General features: G+C 35.3%; 2 protein-coding genes across 12 annotated transcripts in view; one reads left to right on the top strand and one right to left on the bottom strand.

The window, feature by feature from the left end:
* LOC147020629 (papilin-like) overlaps positions 1–20,000 on the top strand; it is a 210,456-nt gene that overhangs the window by 181,430 nt on the left and 9,026 nt on the right. The gene's annotated exons all lie outside the window — the stretch shown is intronic.
* LOC147020630 (uncharacterized) overlaps positions 18,959–20,000 on the bottom strand; it is a 2,019-nt gene continuing 977 nt past the window's right edge. The window contains exons 2-3 of the mRNA XM_085896155.1: positions 19,841–20,000; positions 18,959–19,746 (exon numbers count right to left, since the gene is read on the bottom strand). The exon at positions 19,841–20,000 is cut by the window's right edge and continues 53 nt beyond it. Coding sequence (XP_085752281.1) covers positions 19,561–19,746; positions 19,841–20,000 — 346 coding nt within the window. The 3' untranslated portion in view covers positions 18,959–19,560. The remainder of the gene's footprint in view (positions 19,747–19,840) is intronic.

The following is a 20,000-nucleotide window of genomic DNA, read 5'->3' as shown; positions in this document are numbered from 1 at the left end:
AAACGCGGCGGTAGGCCTTAAAAAACCCTAACCCATCTTTAAAACACAATCTATTCTATTCACTCTATCATACAATATCCATATGGAACACAATCTATTCCATTATCTAAAATAAATCTCTTATCATCAAAGGCTCCTAATGCCTTTTTATTTACTTCTTCACTATATATGTTATTGTTTATAACTTCTTATTGTATTCATTTTCCTATATTCTTCTTTCTTATTCATCAAACAATTATAATAATTTCTAAAAGTTATTGATTTCTTTATTACATATTTCTTTATTCCCTTTAACCTCTTTATCAATCTGATCACCATACTTATAAGCATATGCCTTTGCTCTCAATCCAATAAACTCACTCATTACTTTTCCACCCAACTCATCCTTAAACTTACCAATAACCTTTTCATTCTTTTTGGAAAATAACTCGCTCTTCTTGCTGAAATTACTTGTATCATATACTCCAATATTTTTCTTCATATCTTCATAAACATCATCAGTTTTTTCTCGAGGATAAAACTATCAGTGTCCATATACAACAATGAAACATTTTCACCATACTCTTTCTTTAAGTCATTATACAAATAATCATACATCAATATCTTTGATAAATCAAGAACTGCTGTTCCAATATAAATTGGTTTATCCATTACAATACTTTCCTTTTTCATATGAATTGCAGAAAAGTTCTCTGAAAAAACCTCTTCTCTCTCAAAACTTGGTTTATTTATCAACCTCGAGGCTTCTTTCCAAGATGTTGCGATTCTAATGTTTTGCCTGTTTCTAACATTTTCCATAGTCTTTCCAAATACAGCATTATTCATTAATTTATAAAAGTCCCCTTCAAATTTTACTTTTGTATTTGCTCTCATATCTGTATTGAATTGAATATACTTTTTCACCCAAGGACTTTGTTTAAATTTTAAAACTCTATGAATTTTAGCTACTCTCAATCCTTCTCTCAAAAACTGTTTTAAGCTTCTCTGATGCAAAACATATCCCTCTTTATCATAGAATGTTGTTAATAACTTTTCTGTTGATTTACCTTTAATATTAAAACTTTTATGATAATCACAACCATTCTTTCTTTGGGGTTTCTTTCTCACATGCAAAAGGAAGATCTTTATGCTTATTATGAAGATCACTCGGGTACCTCAAATCAACTTCAAAATAATAACCTTCTTCTTCCTCATTCAATTCCTCTTGAGAAGAAATAACAATTTTTTTTTTTTTTTTTTTTTTTTTTTTTTTTTATACCTTGGTCGAGGCTCGTATGAGAGCTAACACACAACTCACAGCAAGGAGGCATGAGACAAGAGGGGCGGGAGTGGAAGGGACAAAACATTGGGGAACAGACACAGGTGAACTGTGGAAGGGAGAGGGATGGGGATGGGACGGGGAACATGGCGAGGGGAAGATGGACATTAAAGGGACTTTCAGGAAGGAAAGCAGGAGAATTGAAGGAAGTGGGCTTGGGTGGATTATCGGGGGTAGAAAAGATCGAGGATTTGGATGGGGGAAGATAAGAGGTGGTGGTGAACAGCTGTTTTGAAAGCCTGGAGGGAAGAATGGGAAAGAATAGAGTGAGGGAAGTTTATTCCAAAGGCGGGAAAAAAGAGGAATGAAAGAGTGAAGATGAGCAGTGATTCGTGATTTTGGTAGTTTTACCAGAAGGGGGTTGTTGGCGGACCTTGAGCGCCCTGTGGAAATGTGGTTGGGACAAATCACAGAGAGAGCAGGGGGGCAAGGCTGGAGAGGAGTCGGTAGAAGACAGAAAGACCACCGACCAACCTGCGGTGATTGAGTGAGAGGCCCAAAGACTCAGCTTCATTGCGGGAGATGCCAATGATCTTAAAAGCCCTGGTTTCGACAGCGTGAAGTCGAGAAAGGTGGGAGGCAGGAGCACCAGCCCAGAGGGGAGAGCAGTACTCCATCAGGCTACGGACAAAAGCTTTGTAAGTGGTCAGGAGCTCAAGAGGGCCAAGGAAGGACTTTGCACGACGGAGGATTCCCAGTCGGCGACTGGCTTTTGAGGCAAGGTTGGAAATGTGACTTTCCCAGGAAAGGTCATGGCAGATAGTGAGACCTAGAAGCTTGAAAGAAAAGACTTCTTCCAGAGGATTGTTGAGAAAGTGGATGGGGGGGTTTTGTAAACGGTCCTTTCGAAGAGACATAGTGAGAGTGTGAGATTTGTGTGGATTGAAAGACATGTTCCACGTGTTGGACCAGTTTGTGATTTTATCCAGATCTGCAGTGAGCGAAGAAGCTGCTGCTTGCCGGTCTGAGGGATGACAGATGGTACGGCAGAGGGTGGAGTCATCGGCAAAGAGAAATAGAGGATTTTCCAGAGAGTCCGAGAGATCATTGATGAAAACCAGAAAAAGAACAGGGCCCAGAACGCTACCTTGAGGAACTCCAGCCTGCACAGGAAGAGGGGATGAAAGAACTCCATTTAGGGCCACACGTTGACTGCGACAGGAGAGGAAGTCTGCGAGCCATGAGTGGAGATGGCCTTGAATACCATGGGAAGAGAGTTTGGTGAGTAGGGCAGGGTGCCAGACTGTGTCAAAAGCACGTGATATGTCCAGGGATACGGCTCGGATTTCCTGTCTGGCATTGAGGACCTCCATCCATTGATGGGAGAGCAGTAGCAGCATATCTAGGGTAGAGTGACCTGGTCTGAAACCAAATTGATGATTGGAAATCAAGCCATTGGAGAAGAGGAAGGATTTCATGTCTGAAGCGATGATGGATTCCATAACCTTGCTGATGATTGGGAGAAGGCTGATTGGTCTATAGTTACAGGGATCTGTTTTTGCACCTTTTTTATGCAGGGCAGTGATGTTAGCAGATTTCCAAGCAGATGGCAGATGACCTTGGGAAAATGAGAGAGGGTGAATAGAACAGAGAGAGGGTGAGCAAGAGCAGAAGAGCAGGCTTTGAGGACACGTGGGCTGATGCCGTCTGGACCGGTTGCAGAATCTGACTCGAGGTTTGAAAGCAAGCTCTCCACCTTGTCAGGAGAAAAGGATACAGAGTCCAGGGACAGTTGGGTGCGACTGGGTAAAGTGGGTAGAGATAGTGATGGGTTTGGGACACAAGATTTAGCTGCAAACACCGAGTTTAGACATTCAGCTTTATCACGTGTGGAATCAGCAGTGCGGCCATTTGAGGTAGGGAGGGGATGGAGGGGGAACATACACCAGAAACAGATTTGATTAAACGCCACCAGGATTTTGAGGAGGGAGAGAGGTTTGAGAGTTCAGACTTGAGATGAGAAAGATGTTGTTTTCTGGCTCTCCTGAGGGCAGCTACACACTTGTTCCGAGCTTTGTGGAAAGAACTGAGATTGCCCTCAGTTGGGTTTGCTTTCCATGAGGCAAAGGCAAGTTGTTTCCAGGACAACTGCCTCGCCACAAGCTTCAGTAAACCAAGGGCGGGAGGAAGGGTAAGACAACTGAACACGAGAGGGGATAAATCTGTGCATGAGGGAGAGCAAGTTTCTTTTGAAAGAATTCCCAGGATGAGTTGATGTTTGAGAAAGTAGTGATAGGAGACCAGTCTGTAAGTTTGATGGCTGCTCGGAGACCCTGCCAGTCGGCTTGAGTGAAATGCCAGACTCGACGGGGGTGAGGTGGTTCTCTGATAACAGCCAGAGAGATGTCCACTTTAACAAGGACGTGGTCAGAAGAACCAATTGGAGCGAAGGAAGAGCAGCAGATATTGTCAGGGAAATTTGTCAAAATCAGATCCAGAAGAGATGGAGTACCATTGGTTGAGATCCGGGTCGGGAAGTTGACCGATTGAGTCAGTCCCAATGAGTCACAGAAAGCTTTTGCTGATGTCCCATGGCAGGTGAGAGAGGTACCCACACCTAGCCAACTGGCGTGATGACAATTGAAGTCGCCACATAAGAGGAAGAGAGAGTTTGGATGAGAAGATAGAAGATGGTCCATGTTTTCGGAGAGTGAGGTGTAGATGGAGTCATCACTGTTCGGTGGACGGTACAGTACACATATAAACATGAGGTGGGAGTGGAGGGGAAGCCGAAGCCAGAGGTATTCCTGGGGGTGTGGGGGAGTGAGAGCAGTGCAGGGAGAGTGAGGAATAGAGTCTTTGATGAAGAGAGCAACACCTCCACCAGGACGAGGCTCAGGTCTGTCATACCGTAAGAGGGAGTAACCAGGAAGAGATACTTGGGAGACAGACACCTCTTGGGAGAGGAAAGTTTCTGTTAGGCAGATAATGTCTGGTTTGTCAGTGGCAACCTGCATGGAAAGATCTGAAAGGTTTGAGCGAAGGCCCCGGATATTTGAGGTCCACACTTTTAATGAAGAGGTAGGGGAGGAGGCTTTGGGTGCAGGAGGTGGAGGGGCGGGGGAGGGTAGGACGAGGGACGAGGGGGGAGGTAAGGAGGGTTGCTGAAGGAGTGTGGGGAATTGCAGAATAGCGAGGGAGGGGGCCGAATGAGGAGGAGAAAAGGCTCTGTGGTGCTGGGAGAGAGGGGGGACAAGAGACAAGGAAGATGGCAGTTGAGTATTTGAGGAGGTGGAGTGAAGAGATGGAGGTGAGAGGGCAGTGGAGGGAGGCAGGTTGGTGGATGAGAGGGGGGCAACTTAGAGAAGGAAGAGTGAGGGGGATGAAAGGTGGGAGAAAGGTGAGGGGGGAATTTTTGAAAGAGGTGAGAGGGAGGCTTGGAGGGAGAAGAGTGGGATGGTTGCTTTGAGAGTGAGAGTGAGGGGTGAGGGGGGTGAGTTGGCACTGAAGTTGGAAAAAAGAATGGTTGATGGAAAGCGAGCATTCATGGCAAACTGTGGTTTTTAAAAGTTTTAGGTCAGAGATGCGATTTAACACAATTCTTGATGGATGCAATGAAGGCGAATTCAGAGCATGGAGAGAAGAAGCGCTGTAATAGTTGGATTTTTTAGGCAAGGAATGAAGGAGAGGTCGAAATGAAAGCAGTCTGTTGAAATAGCAGAAGAGTAGTGCATTGTGAAACAGTAAAGAGTACCACATGTGTGAGAGAGGAAGATGAAGCATCATAAGATCGTTTTTGTTGTTAATATTAATGTATGAGAGAGTTCAACAGATTAGGTCATGGAAATGTAAAAAAAAAAAAAAAAGAAATCGAGGAAGACGAGGAGGAAGTTAAGAGGAAGAAGAAGTAGCAGAATCGGGAGAAGGTGAGCGTGTTGTTGTTGTTGTTGTTGTTGTTGTTGTTGTTGTTGTTGGGTATATTTTTTTTATTTATTTATTTATTTTTTTTTTTTTTTGAGATAAGAAAGAGATTAGTTGGGAGAATGGGGGATGTTTGGAAAGTGGGGAGGATGAAAATTGAAGGTAATGGGGAGGATAGAAATTGAAGGTAATGGGGAGAAAAAACAAACAAACAAAACAAAAAAACGATCGAACACCAAGTGGAACCGGTAGGCCTCAAGCCTAGGACTAGGCCTCAAACACCAGGTAAGAACGTCGACATAAATACTCACAAAATAGCACGATTTTTGAAACAAAACCGAACTAGGAACACACATTAACATGTAGCTGAGAAAATTAAACAGTTAAAACAGGACAAATAACAACCGGAACTTAACTTTGAGAACATCAGCAGGGAGCCCCGAAGGAGACCTCTTGCCGCTCAAAACCGGAACCGGAAGTGTTCATCAAATATTCATCAAAGCCTTTTCATAATCCTTTTCTTCCACCCACTCTAATTTACCATAAGGCAGAGATTGAGACATTGCCCATCCATACAAATTATTAGCATCAAAATACATCAAATAATTACTATCTTTTTCACTATCATAATTTGGAAGATATTTATTATTTGCTTTAGCATATCTTTTTGAACATACTTGTGATATTCCACCTCTCTTGGACTTCTCAATCATCAAAAGCATATCAACATCACTGATTAAATCTATATCTTGTTTTGTCATTTTCAACATTGCACTCCAAGCCAAACCAGGAGCTGTGAAATAGTGGGCAGGATCTAATCCATAACAATTTTTATTATGACAGAGTGATCTAAAAGCTTCAAACACATCAGCTAACAATAAAACATCTGTTTTTAGATATAAATCATGATATTCTCCAAGGTTCTTTATCTTAAATATTTTCCATATTTCTTGTGCGTGTTTATATTCCTTATCACTTATCTCTTCTTCATAAAGGTTATTATAGAAACTTTCTTTTGATGGACGTTGTGTTTCTTTAAATCTCATAAATGAATCCATATAATCATAAGGATAAATTCCCTTACTTGTAAGAATTTTCTCTTTACTTTGAATTTCATTCCTTGTTTGAATTTCCTCTCTCGTAAGAATTCCTTCTTTAATCAGAATTTCCTCTTTAGTTAGAATTTCATTCATTGTTCGAATTTTCTTTATAATTAGAATTTCATCTTCAGTCAGAATTTCTTCATTAATTTCCTCATTAATTAGAATTTCCTCTTTACTTTGAATTCTCTCTTTAATCTGAATTTCCTCTTTAGTGAGAATTTCCTCTTTTGGAAAGAATGAATTAAGATTTGGAAAAGAGTCCGTGGAGCTTAGATTTGATGCGAGGTAGGCTCGTGGTGTTCCCATAAACTTGTAAGAATCTAGAAACCTAATACGAGTTAAAGGTTTTGTGAATATCATTTTTGTAAATGAAATATACTTTTGACTTGTGTTTGTTATGGCAGAAATATTCCCTGGTGTTTTTGAAAGTTCATTTATAAATAGATGTGTATCATAGTTGGCGCTGTTGTGAAGAAAGACTGGAATAAAAGAAGGTAATTTATAATTAAGATTACAACAGGAATGAGCGGGACCTCTATATTTACCAGTAAGATGACAATGATCCCTAACTTTAGACTCCTTAATTTCCCCCTCTCAAATATGACAGATGTTGTTCTTTCTAAATTCTAATTTTTCTTCTTTGGTTAATTTCATCGGTTCATTTGTTTCTTTCATTAATTTAGTGAGTCTTATACTATCCTTTTCTAATCGCTTTACAAACTCTTGTGAAGCTTTTTTTTCCACGATAATGTTCAAGTTTGTTGTACTGTTCTCCAACAGATGATTTGATATAATAACAGAAACCACAAGGAATATGTTTTTGATATTTATTTGTATATGATTCTTTTGGATTAGGAGAAGCAGTATTAATCTTTTTAAGGATACACTCAAAATCAGCGTATATCACAAATGGGTGCATGATAGATTTATTATAATCTTCAAAAGAAATCTTTTCACCAGGTTTAGGCATTGTAATTACAGTTGATTTATGATTACTACAATATTTTGAATGTTGTTGTAATCGTTCTTTTGTATGAAATGAATTAAGACATCGCTTACAAGGATATATTTTGTTTGCTGTTCTGAATACCTGAGAAGAGATTAATCTTGATAAATTATTGATGTATGTGTAATGTGAATTCTTTCCAACACTAAAATATAAAAGATCAATGTGTGTTTCTTCATTTTTATAGTTGTTTGAAATTTTTAATATTTGAACTTTGTTTGTATCCATTAATCCATATACATTAATAGAAAGATTATTCTTTTTCTCAAATTTAGGAATATCTATTAGTGGCATTGGGAATTTAAAATCTTTAATGTCCAAGGTATTCTCATATTTCATATATTGTTTTACTCTTTCTGAATTACATTTTGGTGGATGAAAGTGAGCAAGAACAGACCAGAGAAAACATTTATTATCATTATTCTTAATATTAACAACTGCCTTCTTTCGTTTTATTTCATTTGGTAATTCAATATAAGAAGAAGCTTTAAGAGGGTTTGATTTTAGAATGTGTATATCTAAAAAGATGATTTTTTTAATATTGAATCCACTTCCTACCACTGTATTATCAACATCCTCCTCTTGTCTTGATAGTTCTTCATAAAACCCACTATTCAAAAAATCTTGAAATGATGTTATAAAATGAAGATCTGTTCTCATATAAGGAGTTTGTTCTTCATCTTGTCTTTTCATATTCATTTTCACTCCCATATAAAACTTTAAAGTTTTCATTTCTTTTAATGTCTTTTTAATAAATTTTTCAACATCAGGTTTCACTATTTCAATTGATTCAGCTATTGATGATGGACCGGGTTCTCCAAATTGAAAAATCCTTCTTTTTATATGCCCTTTAAATGCCCCATCAGTGTTTTCAATATAATAGTCTCCCTTTACTTTAAACTCATTTTTCTTGTGTTTTTGTGATTGAACATGTCTATTATAACTACTCTTCAAAACATCCTTTGAGCAGATATCACAATGTTTTCTTTCCAACTCAAGAGGAGATATTTTATGAAATAGATTAAATGTGTGTTTGTTGGTTCGGAGGTGTTTTCTATAATGTTTATATTTGTGATTACAAACATCGCAGTATGTTGTATTCACCATATTTATATAATAAATCTTTGCTTAAATTAAAATTTTCTTGATGAAAATTTCGTTTATTTTACAGGTGCTTAAATCTGTGCTTAAAACCATTTTATCCTCCAACTTTTTCACTTAAAAAATACAATGTTTCACGACACAAAAGACAAGTTTCAATCAATCTCTTCATTTGTTAAAGATACTGAGAAATATGTCAAGGATGTAAAATTGAACAAAGATAAATATAACAACTATTGGATAAAAACTATTATGGTAAATAATATGAGTTCTTCAATTTCCTTCAATGGAAGGGCTTTTAGTATACCTGGTAGAACATCAATTAAAGTATCTCTAACAAAAGTTTCTCCTCTCCTTCTAGAAATATATTCAAAACTAGAAAAAGCAATGAAACAAGAAAAAGTATCAAAAAACAAAAACCTTATGGATGAAGCTTTAGAAAGAAAAGATAAAACCATCTGTAATATGCAAGGAGAAATTTGTATTTTTTTCAACAACCCTAAAGATGTAAATCCTGATGAAATAAAGGATGTTAATATATCAGGTGAAATGACATTTCGTTCAATAGTAATTAACGATCATTTTAAAATTACCTTTAATATAAAAAATGTTGTCGTTGAATCTGATAATGAAAAAAAGTATATCGATATCGATGGTAATATTATTAAATATGAGTCAATATACAACTGAAAGTATAGATGAATTTCAGTTTAAGTAAAGTTTTACTTCATAAATATGCTACACTTTCCTGATTCTCCATATGACAAATTTGAGAATTGTCCTGCGTGTGAAAGACGGGGATTAAACACAGAGTCAAAAGCCTATAAACAATGTATATTCTGTGATTATCTTCTAATTAATGATAATAAAAAATATAAAAAGGAAAATAATTCTTTTAGATTTACACCAAAAATGAATTACTTTACAAGATTGATTAGAGAAATGAATGTAAAGTATGAGGGTGATAACACACCTTTCCTTACAAGGGAAGAAACTGAACGTATAAGAGAAATGTTCAAAGGATTGTTGTTATATATTATTCATGAATGTAATTTTCAGGGAAATATCAACACAAGATATTGTATAAATAAAATAATGGATTATCTTGAAATTAAACCTGAACTTAGGATAAAATATAGAGTTTCTAAAAAAGCCAATAATAAATTAAATAACCTGTTTTCCAAATAAAAAATGAATGATTTTTTACCTATTTGGGAAAATAAGATAAAATTTAACAACCATAAAAATCTTCCAAATTCATTAAGATGTCTCATAGTTGGTTCAAGTGGATGTGGAAAAACCTGCTTACTTTTAAAGATGCTCCTCACTCCCAACTTTTTAGATTATGATAATTTAATAATTTTCACAAAGTCGAGTTTTCAACCAGAGTATCAACTACTCTCACAAGGTTTTAATGCTGGTCTTCAAAAAGAAGATATAATCGGTTTATTTAAACATCAAAAAAACCTAAATGATTATAACATTGAAGATATAATTCAACTATTTTGTGATACACAGAGATGTAAAAAGAAATCAAATCCTATAACTTGTATTCTTAGTGATAATACGGATGATATACCGTCTCCCCAAGATTTGAATAAATCAAAAAAGAACCTCGTTATCTTTGATGATTGTGTTAATGAGAGAAACCAAACGGTAATGGACAGCGACTACACAAGAGGGAGACATTCTTCTTGTAATTGTATTTATCTTCGTCAATCGTACTTTCAACTTCCTCGTCGTTCCATCAGAAACAATGCTAATACTTTTATTTTATTCAAGTTAAATTCAATAGATATCAATAATTTTTGGAGAGATAATTGTTCTACATTATGTAGTAAAAAGAAATTTGAGGATTACATGAAGCACACGACTGAAAAATATAAATATATTGTTGTGAAACAAGATGAGATATTAAGGGATATATTTTTTGTTTTATAAACAATTACATATATAAATGACAACTATTATTATAAATCTTGTGGGTAAATCTGCTTCTGGAAAAAAAACTTTCATAAATCAAGGTTCTTGTGTAGTACAAATGAGAATATTGTAAATTTACTTAAAAAACACCCTGTGATACGCATTGTATCAACAACAACTAGAGCAATAAGACCTGGAGAAGTAAAAGGTGAAGATTATCACTATATTTCATTGGAGGAACATATGCGATTGAGGAATGAAGGACAAATATTTGAGGAGGTTTCTCTTGGTACAACAAAATATTCACATTGTAAGAGTGAGTTAAGGAAACTAAAATCTGGTGGTGCTGGGATATTAGAAACTAATCCAGAAGGAACGAGACAAATTATTAAATATCTGAGCAGAGTGAAGATTTTATCATTCGGTTTTCATGTTGATGAAGAAACTCAACGCAAACGTATGAAAAGCAGAGATGCAAGTATTAGTGAAGAAGAAATTACAACTCGCATTAATGTTAATAAAGAATTTGATGAAATATTTAAAGAAAAGGATTTATTTGAACACATCTACTTGAATGATGAAGAAAAGGAAAATTTCCCTGTTGATCTTTACAATTCATTAAATGACATTTTATAATAAATAAATGGATGCAAAAGAAAGAGCAAAAAGATTTAAGGAACATCAAGAGTTGGTTTCAAAAGTTGTAAAACAACAGGAAGACATAAAGAAGAAACGCAGACAGAAACTAACAGGCGAAGAAGCATTTGAAAGAAAACAAGAGAAATTTTTTAAACCACTTTTAAAAACTTCCCAAGAAAAAATGAAAGATGTTTCCACAGTTCCCACAATAAAATATACTCCCAGAAAGCTCCAAATGTTAAAAGATTTCAGTCAAATGACGGAGGAAGAATTAGAGCATATTGGAGAATTAGAATATCATGATGAAGAATTATTTCAACAACTGGAAGAGATGAATCGACCCCCTGATTATATTGTGAATGCTGTTCAAAACAATGAATATTCAGCGGATTCAAAAACCAAAGCAGGACTCATTCCAACAGAACAATCAGCAATATTTCATCTTGTTCAAGAAAAGGTATTGATATTTAATGATGAATTGAGGTTCTTAGGTTCTGCTCAACCCCCTGTTAAACTAACTCCGAGATTAATGTTTCTTCTCACAAAAGATGGAAAACAAGGTTCAACTGTGAGGGATGAATCAAAGTATATTGATAAACCATTGGATATGGAAAATAATGATGATAGAGTATATATTGATCTGCTGAACACTCTAAATTATAAGGTTATTCTTTCTGGTAAAAGTAGGAAGAATGAGAAGGAGAAACACATTATTCAGGCTTTAAGTATCCTTGGTTCAGGTGTTAGTTTTCTTCCAAATGACCCATCGCAATTAGTTAATAGACTGTTATTGTTGTTTGGCAGTAAGAAGGCTGGAAATAACAATTGTTTTAATGAAGCATCAGCCATTTTAGACCAGTTGATGAACATGAAAATAATTAATAAATATCAATATAAAGACATTTTATCTCATATTAAATAAGATGAGAAGCACCACCCTTAGTTTCAATTTCACAACAAGCGACCACACATCTTCATTCCCATACCCACTACAACTTGACACAACAAAAGAATATGAGGCATCTTTATTGTCCATGGAAACTTATAATACCTTATTTAATATAACCGAGAAAAATGACAAGTTTAGTTATAATCCGGGAAGTGGATACAAAACAATAACAGTCTCACCCGGAGCATATGAGATTTCTCAAATATCTTCCGAAATTGCTCGTCTTATGAAAGAACAGGGTGATGAACCAAAAAATATTGTTATAAACATTCAAAAACATACTTCAAAATCAACGATTAAAGTTAAAAATAACTACAAGGTTGATTTCACAATTGATAATTCATTTAGAGAGTTATTGGGTTTCTCCTCAAAAAAGATTGAAACTAATGGGACATTTTACAGTGATAATGTCATTCAAATATCCTCAGGAATAAATTCAGTGTTAATTCACTGTGATTTGATTGATGGTGCTTATAATGATGGAAAAAAAACAAATACAATATTTTCATTCAGCGCATACTCAACCCCAATTGGTTATAAATTCAATATGGAACCTAAAAATTTGGTTTATCTACCTGTGTCAGGAAAAACCATACACAGAGTAAATTTTAGGATAACCGACCAAGATAATCGTGTGATTTATTTTAATGGAGAAGTTATATCCATCAGAATTCACCTACGTGAAGTTTTCCAATAAATAAATACGATGGTTATTGTGAGGAAACACGAGTTGGGAAAATATAAAATAATTACAGGGGATGGGATGTTCCTTTCCCCATACTACAAGGGTGAAGGTATGTATCTTGGTAGAGGATACTATAAACCTAAGAGACAAAGGGGTGTTGGACATCAATTTAGAGGAGATGGGATAATTGATACTCTAATGGGTATTGGTTCAACTATTCTTAAACATAAAGATCTAATTGGTTCAACTGCTTCTGCTGTGGGAAATGTAGCAGGTGCTGTAAAGAGTATAAAAGATGCTCAGAAGGAATCTCATAAATTACAAGCAATAAAAGAAATTAAGAAAGGCAAAACTCAGTTGTCCCCCCAAGAACGACAGAAAATAATTCAAATACTTGGATCAGGGTTTCAAAAGTTTTAACATCTTTTTTCCTAAATAAATACAAGTGTGGAAGCAATTGATAGTATCTATGATTTGGATGATACTATTATTATCTCAAACTCCACTAAAAAGAAGATTACTTCAAGGTAAATGCAATAACTGGAACAGACTGGAATACGAATGGCACAAAAAGTTTTGAAATAAATAATCAACAAACCTATTTGAATCTCTCCGAAAGTTTCTTGTTGTGTAAATTTAAATTCACTAAAGCTGGGAATAACACAAACGCTACACTTGTAAATGATTTCTTCTGGAAAATGTTTGATAGTGTGCATTTGTATATTGGAACACAAGAAGTTGAAGCGGTTGATTATGTCTCTGCTGTATCTGAAATGATGAAATTTACACTCTATACATTCAGTGATAGAATGGGAAAGGGGTCTGTCGAAGGTTTTATTCCTGATATGTCAACGGGAACAAACACAGACCCTGGATATACTCAAAGGAAAGGAATGTATAATGATGACACAAAAGCAGAAAATAGTTTTACTGTGGCAGTTCCTCTTAAAGGTATATTTGGATTTTGTGATCATGATAAAGTTCTGTATGGTCTTAAAATTAGATTTCAACTACAAAGGAATGATAATGAAAATCGATTGCTTTTTGGTGTTGGTAGTGCTTTTGGTGAACAGAATAAATTTGTAATTGAGGAAATGAGTTGGTATATCAGTGAATATACTCCTAATCTTAAAACAGAAGAGATGTTGAATCGAATTTGGGTGTTCTGGAAGGAAAGCCACGATATCTGTGGATCATTTTTAAAAAGCCAGATGGTGATACTGCGACTGATAAGAATAATGCATTGAGTGATAATGCTAAGGTGAAACAACTTCGCGTTTCTCGAGATGGAACATTTTATCCACGAGATAGATTGGAAATTAATTGGGAAAAAAATGATTTTGCTGAAGCATACAAGTCTTACCAAAAGGTGTGTGAAAGTAATGGAAATAAAGAACCTATTTTGGATATGACAGCATTTAAAAGTTTGTATACAATCTATGCGTTTGACCTGAGCGCTCAAAAGGAAACTATAAAGTCTAATCGAGTGGATACTTCCCTATACATTGAAAGAGGAGAGAGTGAAGAAGTTGATACATATTGTTTGCTTTTGGAAGAAACAGAATTGCAGATTAATACAGATAATGGTGTGATGATTAGTCTCACATAATTTTTTGTTAAATAAATGAGTGGCAAAGTACCAACTGGGGTATATGTTAATCAAATCAATCTTCATAAACTATCATCTTGTGTTCAAAATCAAAAGCCTTGTACGATTAACGTTAATACAATTCAGAGAAAAGGAGCAGTAAGAATTGATGTTTTGCTCACAAGAGAACAGGTTAAAATCTTGAATGACACTGGCTCACTTAAAATTAAAATGACAAAACCAATGTTGAAAAAATATTTAATAAGAGAGACGAGTGGAGGATTTCTCCCATTTCTAATTCCTTTATTTGCTGGTTTAAGTGCGGTTGGAGCATTGACGGGTGGTATTTCAACAGCGGTGAAATCTGCCAACGAAAGGAAGGCTCAACTCCAGGCTCAAAAAGAATTGGAAAGACATAACAAAGAGTTGGAGAAACAAATTAGTGGAAGTGGCGTAATTGTAGATTTTGCTGAAAAACTTGAAGGTCTGCCTGATAAAGCGAGATTGTTAGTTGGAGATATGCTTTCTTCTATAGCACAAGCAGGTGTAAAATTAACGAAAAGAGGTAATGGATTATATCTTTCTAATAAATAAATGAGCATTGATGAGTGGTTGAAAGAATTTGGAAAGAATACAACATCAAATTTACAACTTGCCAAATATTGTAAGAAATTAAAAATTCATAATGTGGTTATTTGTATGAGAGATGAATTAACAAATGTGCCGAAACATACAAAGAATATTATTATGAACTTAGAAGATAATAATGGGAACGGTTCTCATTGGGTTTGTATTTTTAATAGTCAAGACAAATATTATTTTGATAGTTTTGGTCTTCCACCACCTGTTGAAGTCATAAAATTCTTACAGAATGGTGTTTATCAAACATTTCAAGTCCAAGAATTAAATTCCAAGTGTTGTGGTCAATTATGTCTATATGTGTTATTTCAACTCAACAAAAATAAAAAAATTTATGATATTTTTAATCTAATATAAATGACTTATGTTGGTAAAGATGGTTCTATCTTTGGTGTATCTCAAGAACTGGATATTGATTTATCAAATTATTACACAAAGGCACAGGCTGAACGACATAAATATAATATAACCAAAAATATTAACATGAAAAATGCTTATAAATTAAAAAATTATCCAAGCCCGACTGACGCGAATGACTTGGTGAGATTAAGCGATTTATCACAATATATATCCTTAAATAAAACAGCCGTGTATTCCAAAGATACAGAAGTGTTGATATTATCTCCAGGTCATACAGAATTCACAGTTCGAATTAAAATAAATTTTTATAAAGAAGGGCGTATCATTTGTATGAGAATAGAACAATGGTGGTATGATATGAATGATTTAGGGTATAATTGGTCATTTAAAATTAACCTCGAAGACCTGGAACAATTAAATCAGTCTCGTAAGGAAGAATATTATCCACTTGGTATCGAGAATGAGTTTTGTGGGTCCACGATTAGTAAACAACAAATAAAATAATTTAATAAGGGTAAATATAATAATGGTTTTGCCCTTGTTTATCTCATGAAAACAGAAAAAACAGGATTATATATAATAAGTAAGGAAATACAAAATGATTTAACTATGGGAAGATGGGGAGGTGTTTCGTGCCATAATATTATTCTAACATATATTTCTAATACATAAATGACAGCAAGAAGGCTTCAAGAAAATTATCATTTCTGTGTCCAAGCATACCTTCAAGAAAAGGGTATTCGGTATTTTAATAAATATGTTCTACAACATAAGAATGAGGTATTTTCAATAAAAGATTGGCATTATGCTGATGTTGATAAACCGACAACTTTAGATTTAATTAGAATGTTAAATAATGAAAAAATTATAAAGTTAAGAAAAGGTAAGGCTCTTTTAGAAATTCAAAAGAAATTTTATTGGTTTCCTGTTGTAAAAAATTATTTTGGATATAGGAATAACAAGAAATCCTGATGAATATATGTATAATATTCTATGTGGTGTATGCCATTCAAGGATAGTAAGGGATGAGGAAGGAGTTGAAGAAGAGAGGGAAGAGGAGGAAAAGGAGAAGGTGAGGGAGAAGAAAGAGAAGGAGGAAAAGGAGAAGAGAGAGAGGGAGGAAAGAGAGAAGAGAGAGAGGGAGGAAAGAGAGAAGAGAGAGAGGGAGGAAAGAGAGAAGAGAGAGAAGAGAGAGAGGGAGGAAAGGGAGAAGAGAGAGAGGGAGGAGAGGGAGGAAAGAGCGAGACTAAATAAATATGAAAATATGGAAACCAGTGAGATTCAAAAAAGATTGGTGGTATTACAGAAAATAACTCAACCCACCAAGGAGGAAAACAAAGAATTGACAAGTCTATTTGCAATACTTTCGACAAGACTATTGACATCGACAAGATATGTATTTTAATTCAAGTTTTTCATTTTTTTTTTCTTAAATAAATGGAGGAGAGAGTGAAGGCATTTCTAAGGATTCTTTATATTTTAAAAATTAAGATTCAAATGTGCATGTTGGAAACTAAAAAGGTTTTTGCACTCTGCAGGAATTTTTCTCATAAATAAATGAGTTATTGTCTCAAATGTAAAAGGAAGACTAATACTAAAAATATTTCATATATTAAAAGTAAAAATAACAGGGTTATACAAAAAGGTATATGTTCGGTGTGTGGTTCAAAAAAAAATCAATTTATCTCCAAACACAAACTCGGAGGAGATATATAAAAGTTTTTGTCAGGAAGTAAATTTACAACTACTGGAATACCAGGGGAATTACATCTTCCAGGGTATTCTTTCTGTGGTCCAGGCACAAACTTGGATAAAAGATTAGATGAGGCAGACATTCCTAAATCATGGAGTAAACCCATCAATAGAGTTGATGAAGTGTGCATGAGACACGATATTGATTATGGGAATACCACAAAGTTGGAAGAAAAGCATGAAGCCGATAGAGAAATGTTGTATAATTTGTCTCTAATACAAAATCCAACCTTGAGAGAAAAAGTTGATCGGTTCATTGTGAAGAAGATGATCAGTGCTAAATTGAAACTTGGACTTGGAAATTAAAAAAAAAACTTATAGGCTCTAATGATGCCATTAAGACTGAAGAGCAATTAGCTGATGAATTACATAAACCAATATTCACAAAGTTTCAGAGAAGGAAAGTTTATTCCAAGGAAGTTGATTATATCTGGTCTGCTGATTTGATTGAACTCAATAATGATAAGGGGTACAAGTATGCTTTAACCGTTATTGATTTGAGGAGTAGATACGCATGGGTTGTACCATTAAAAAACAAAACAGGTAATACTCTTATGTTAGCCTTTCAACAGATATTTAATAAAAGTAAGAGAAAACCTAAAAAATTGTGGACTGATGAGGGTAGAGAGTTTTATAACAAGACATTTATGAATTTTCTAAAAAATAACAGTGTTACATTATACAGTACCTTTAATGAAGGGAAGGCAGTTGTTGTTGAACGTTTTAATCGTACCTTAAAAGAGAGACTATATAAAAAATTCACACAACTCTGTTCACAACAATGGTCATCTTTTATTCAGGATATTGTGGATAAGTATAATGACACGATTCACACGTCAACAAATATGAAACCATCAGAAACATTTACAAAATTAAATTATGAAAAAGAGATTAATGTCAGAAAACCTAAGTTCAAAGTTGGTGATATCGTAAGAATATATAGGTGGAAATCTCATTTTGAAAAGGGTTTTACTGAACGATGGACGAAAGAACTTTTTAAAATGGTTGATGTAATAGATACGGTTCCTTGGACTTATAAAATATATGATTTGGAAGGGGAAGAGATTTTAGGTTCATTTTATTCACAGGAATTACAAAAGACAAAACTAAGCAGATAATATCCATGGGAGCAATGGGTTGTCCCTTCACTCCCTCCGACTATACACCTTTGTGGACACTAGAGGGACAAGTCCGAGGTGTATTACAGTATATAATGTGTGTCAAGGGGGACGTTCTTAGATCTGTGAACCCCAAACACAGAATCCTCAACTGAATAGTCAAGGCTTAACTTCTGTTTGTTGATGTGTGTGTGTGTGTGTGTCAAGGGGGACGTTCTTAGATCTGTGAACCCCAAACACAGAATCCTCAACTGAATAGTCAAGGCTTAACTTTTGTTTGTTGATGTGTGTGTGTGTGTGTGTGTGTGTGTGTGTGTGTGTGTGTGTGTGTGTGTGTGTGTGTGTGTGTGTGTGTGTGTGTGTGTGTGTGTGTGTGTGTGTGTGTGTGTGTGTTTGTGTGTGTGTGTGTGTCCCAACCTTCACATTCAAAATCTCAACCCCAACTCAATCCTCGCCCAACACAATGTCTTTTTCAAAATGAGATTTCCACATATTATATATATATATATATATATATATATATATATATATATATATATATATATATATATATATATCTTCTTCTTCTTCTTCTTTCGGCTGCTCCCGTTAGGGGTCGCCACAGCGGATCATCCATTATGATCCGCATAGTGATTTGGCACATGTTTTACGCCGGATGCCCTTCCTGACGCAACCCTGGTCGCCTCTTACGACACAGGGATATAGTACACCTTTTTAACCGGGGTATACACCGGCCCAGTATACTGGTACTCATTTCGCCGACCTCGGAAGGATGACAGGCTGAGTCAACCCCCTGGTGTATTAATTCAGTGGCCCAACGGGGCTTGAACTCAGGACCTCTTGGATCCCAAGCCGCTGCCCTAACCACTGCGCCAACACCAGGCTTTTATATATATATATATTTTTTTTTTTTGCGTTTTTTTTTTTCTCTTCTTCCAATTCTGTCTTTTAAGGCTTTCAGGTTTGATGACGTAGAAAGAGGGAGTAAGAATTTTCTTGATAGGTTTAGATCCCAAAGAGTGGTAGCATTTCAAGTCTTCAAAATAAACCCAACTTTCCAAGTCTCCAAGGTATAACCACATTCCTGTTGAGTTTCCAAGATATGTATCACATTGTGAGTTATCAAGCCAGAACCCACATTTCAAGTCTCCAAAAATATAACCATCTATCCAAGACTCCAAGGTAGAATCACAATTTCCAGAAATATAGTGGATTTCAGTGATAGATCTCACATAGTATAACTGTGGATCATCAAGGAAATCTCCATTTTTCCAATTTTTATGGGTTTCAGTGATAGATCTCACATAGTACAACTGTGGATCATCAAGGAAATCTCCATTTTTCCAATTTTGATAGGTTTCGGTGATAGATCTCACATAGTATAACTGTGGATCATCAAGGAAAACTCCATTTTTCAAAATGTCTGAAAATTGTGAGTCTCCAAGGTAAAACTTGTATTCTGGCTCATCAAGGTATAACTTGTTCAGGGGGTATTGTCTTGATAACTCACAATGAGTACTATTGTTGCAAAACATCTTTTTCAGGACTTTGCTGGTCTCCAAGGTATAACTCTTTGGTTGAATCATCAAGGACGAACTCATTCTGTGGGTCTTGGTCGCTCATATGGTCTTCAACCAAGCCAACAATTTCGCTCCAAGTTGTAGCAAAAGCAGTATTTTCATTTCGTATTTCAGATACAATTTCCTGTGAGAAAATAATAATGTATTAATTAAGTTATTTAATTATTAAATGAGTATGCTTCAATCAAAGTTTGAAAATAAGAAAATAAAAATCTTACCTCAATGGATAAGAGGTTTGAATCCAGTTCATCAACTTGAAGGTTTAGTTCCATACAAGTCAGAGAGTTCCAAGGAACCCCAAAGTCATTCCACTCAAGGTCTTGCTCGTTCTGTCGGTCTTGGTCGCTCATAAGGTCTTCAACCAAGCCAACAATTTCA

The sequence above is a fragment of the Eptatretus burgeri genome, chromosome 9 (assembly GCF_056783735.1).
Source record: "Eptatretus burgeri isolate ZD-2024b chromosome 9, Ebu_testis_v1, whole genome shotgun sequence".
NCBI lineage: Eukaryota > Metazoa > Chordata > Myxini > Myxiniformes > Myxinidae > Eptatretus > Eptatretus burgeri.
This window is presented reverse-complemented; position numbering and strand designations above follow the sequence as displayed.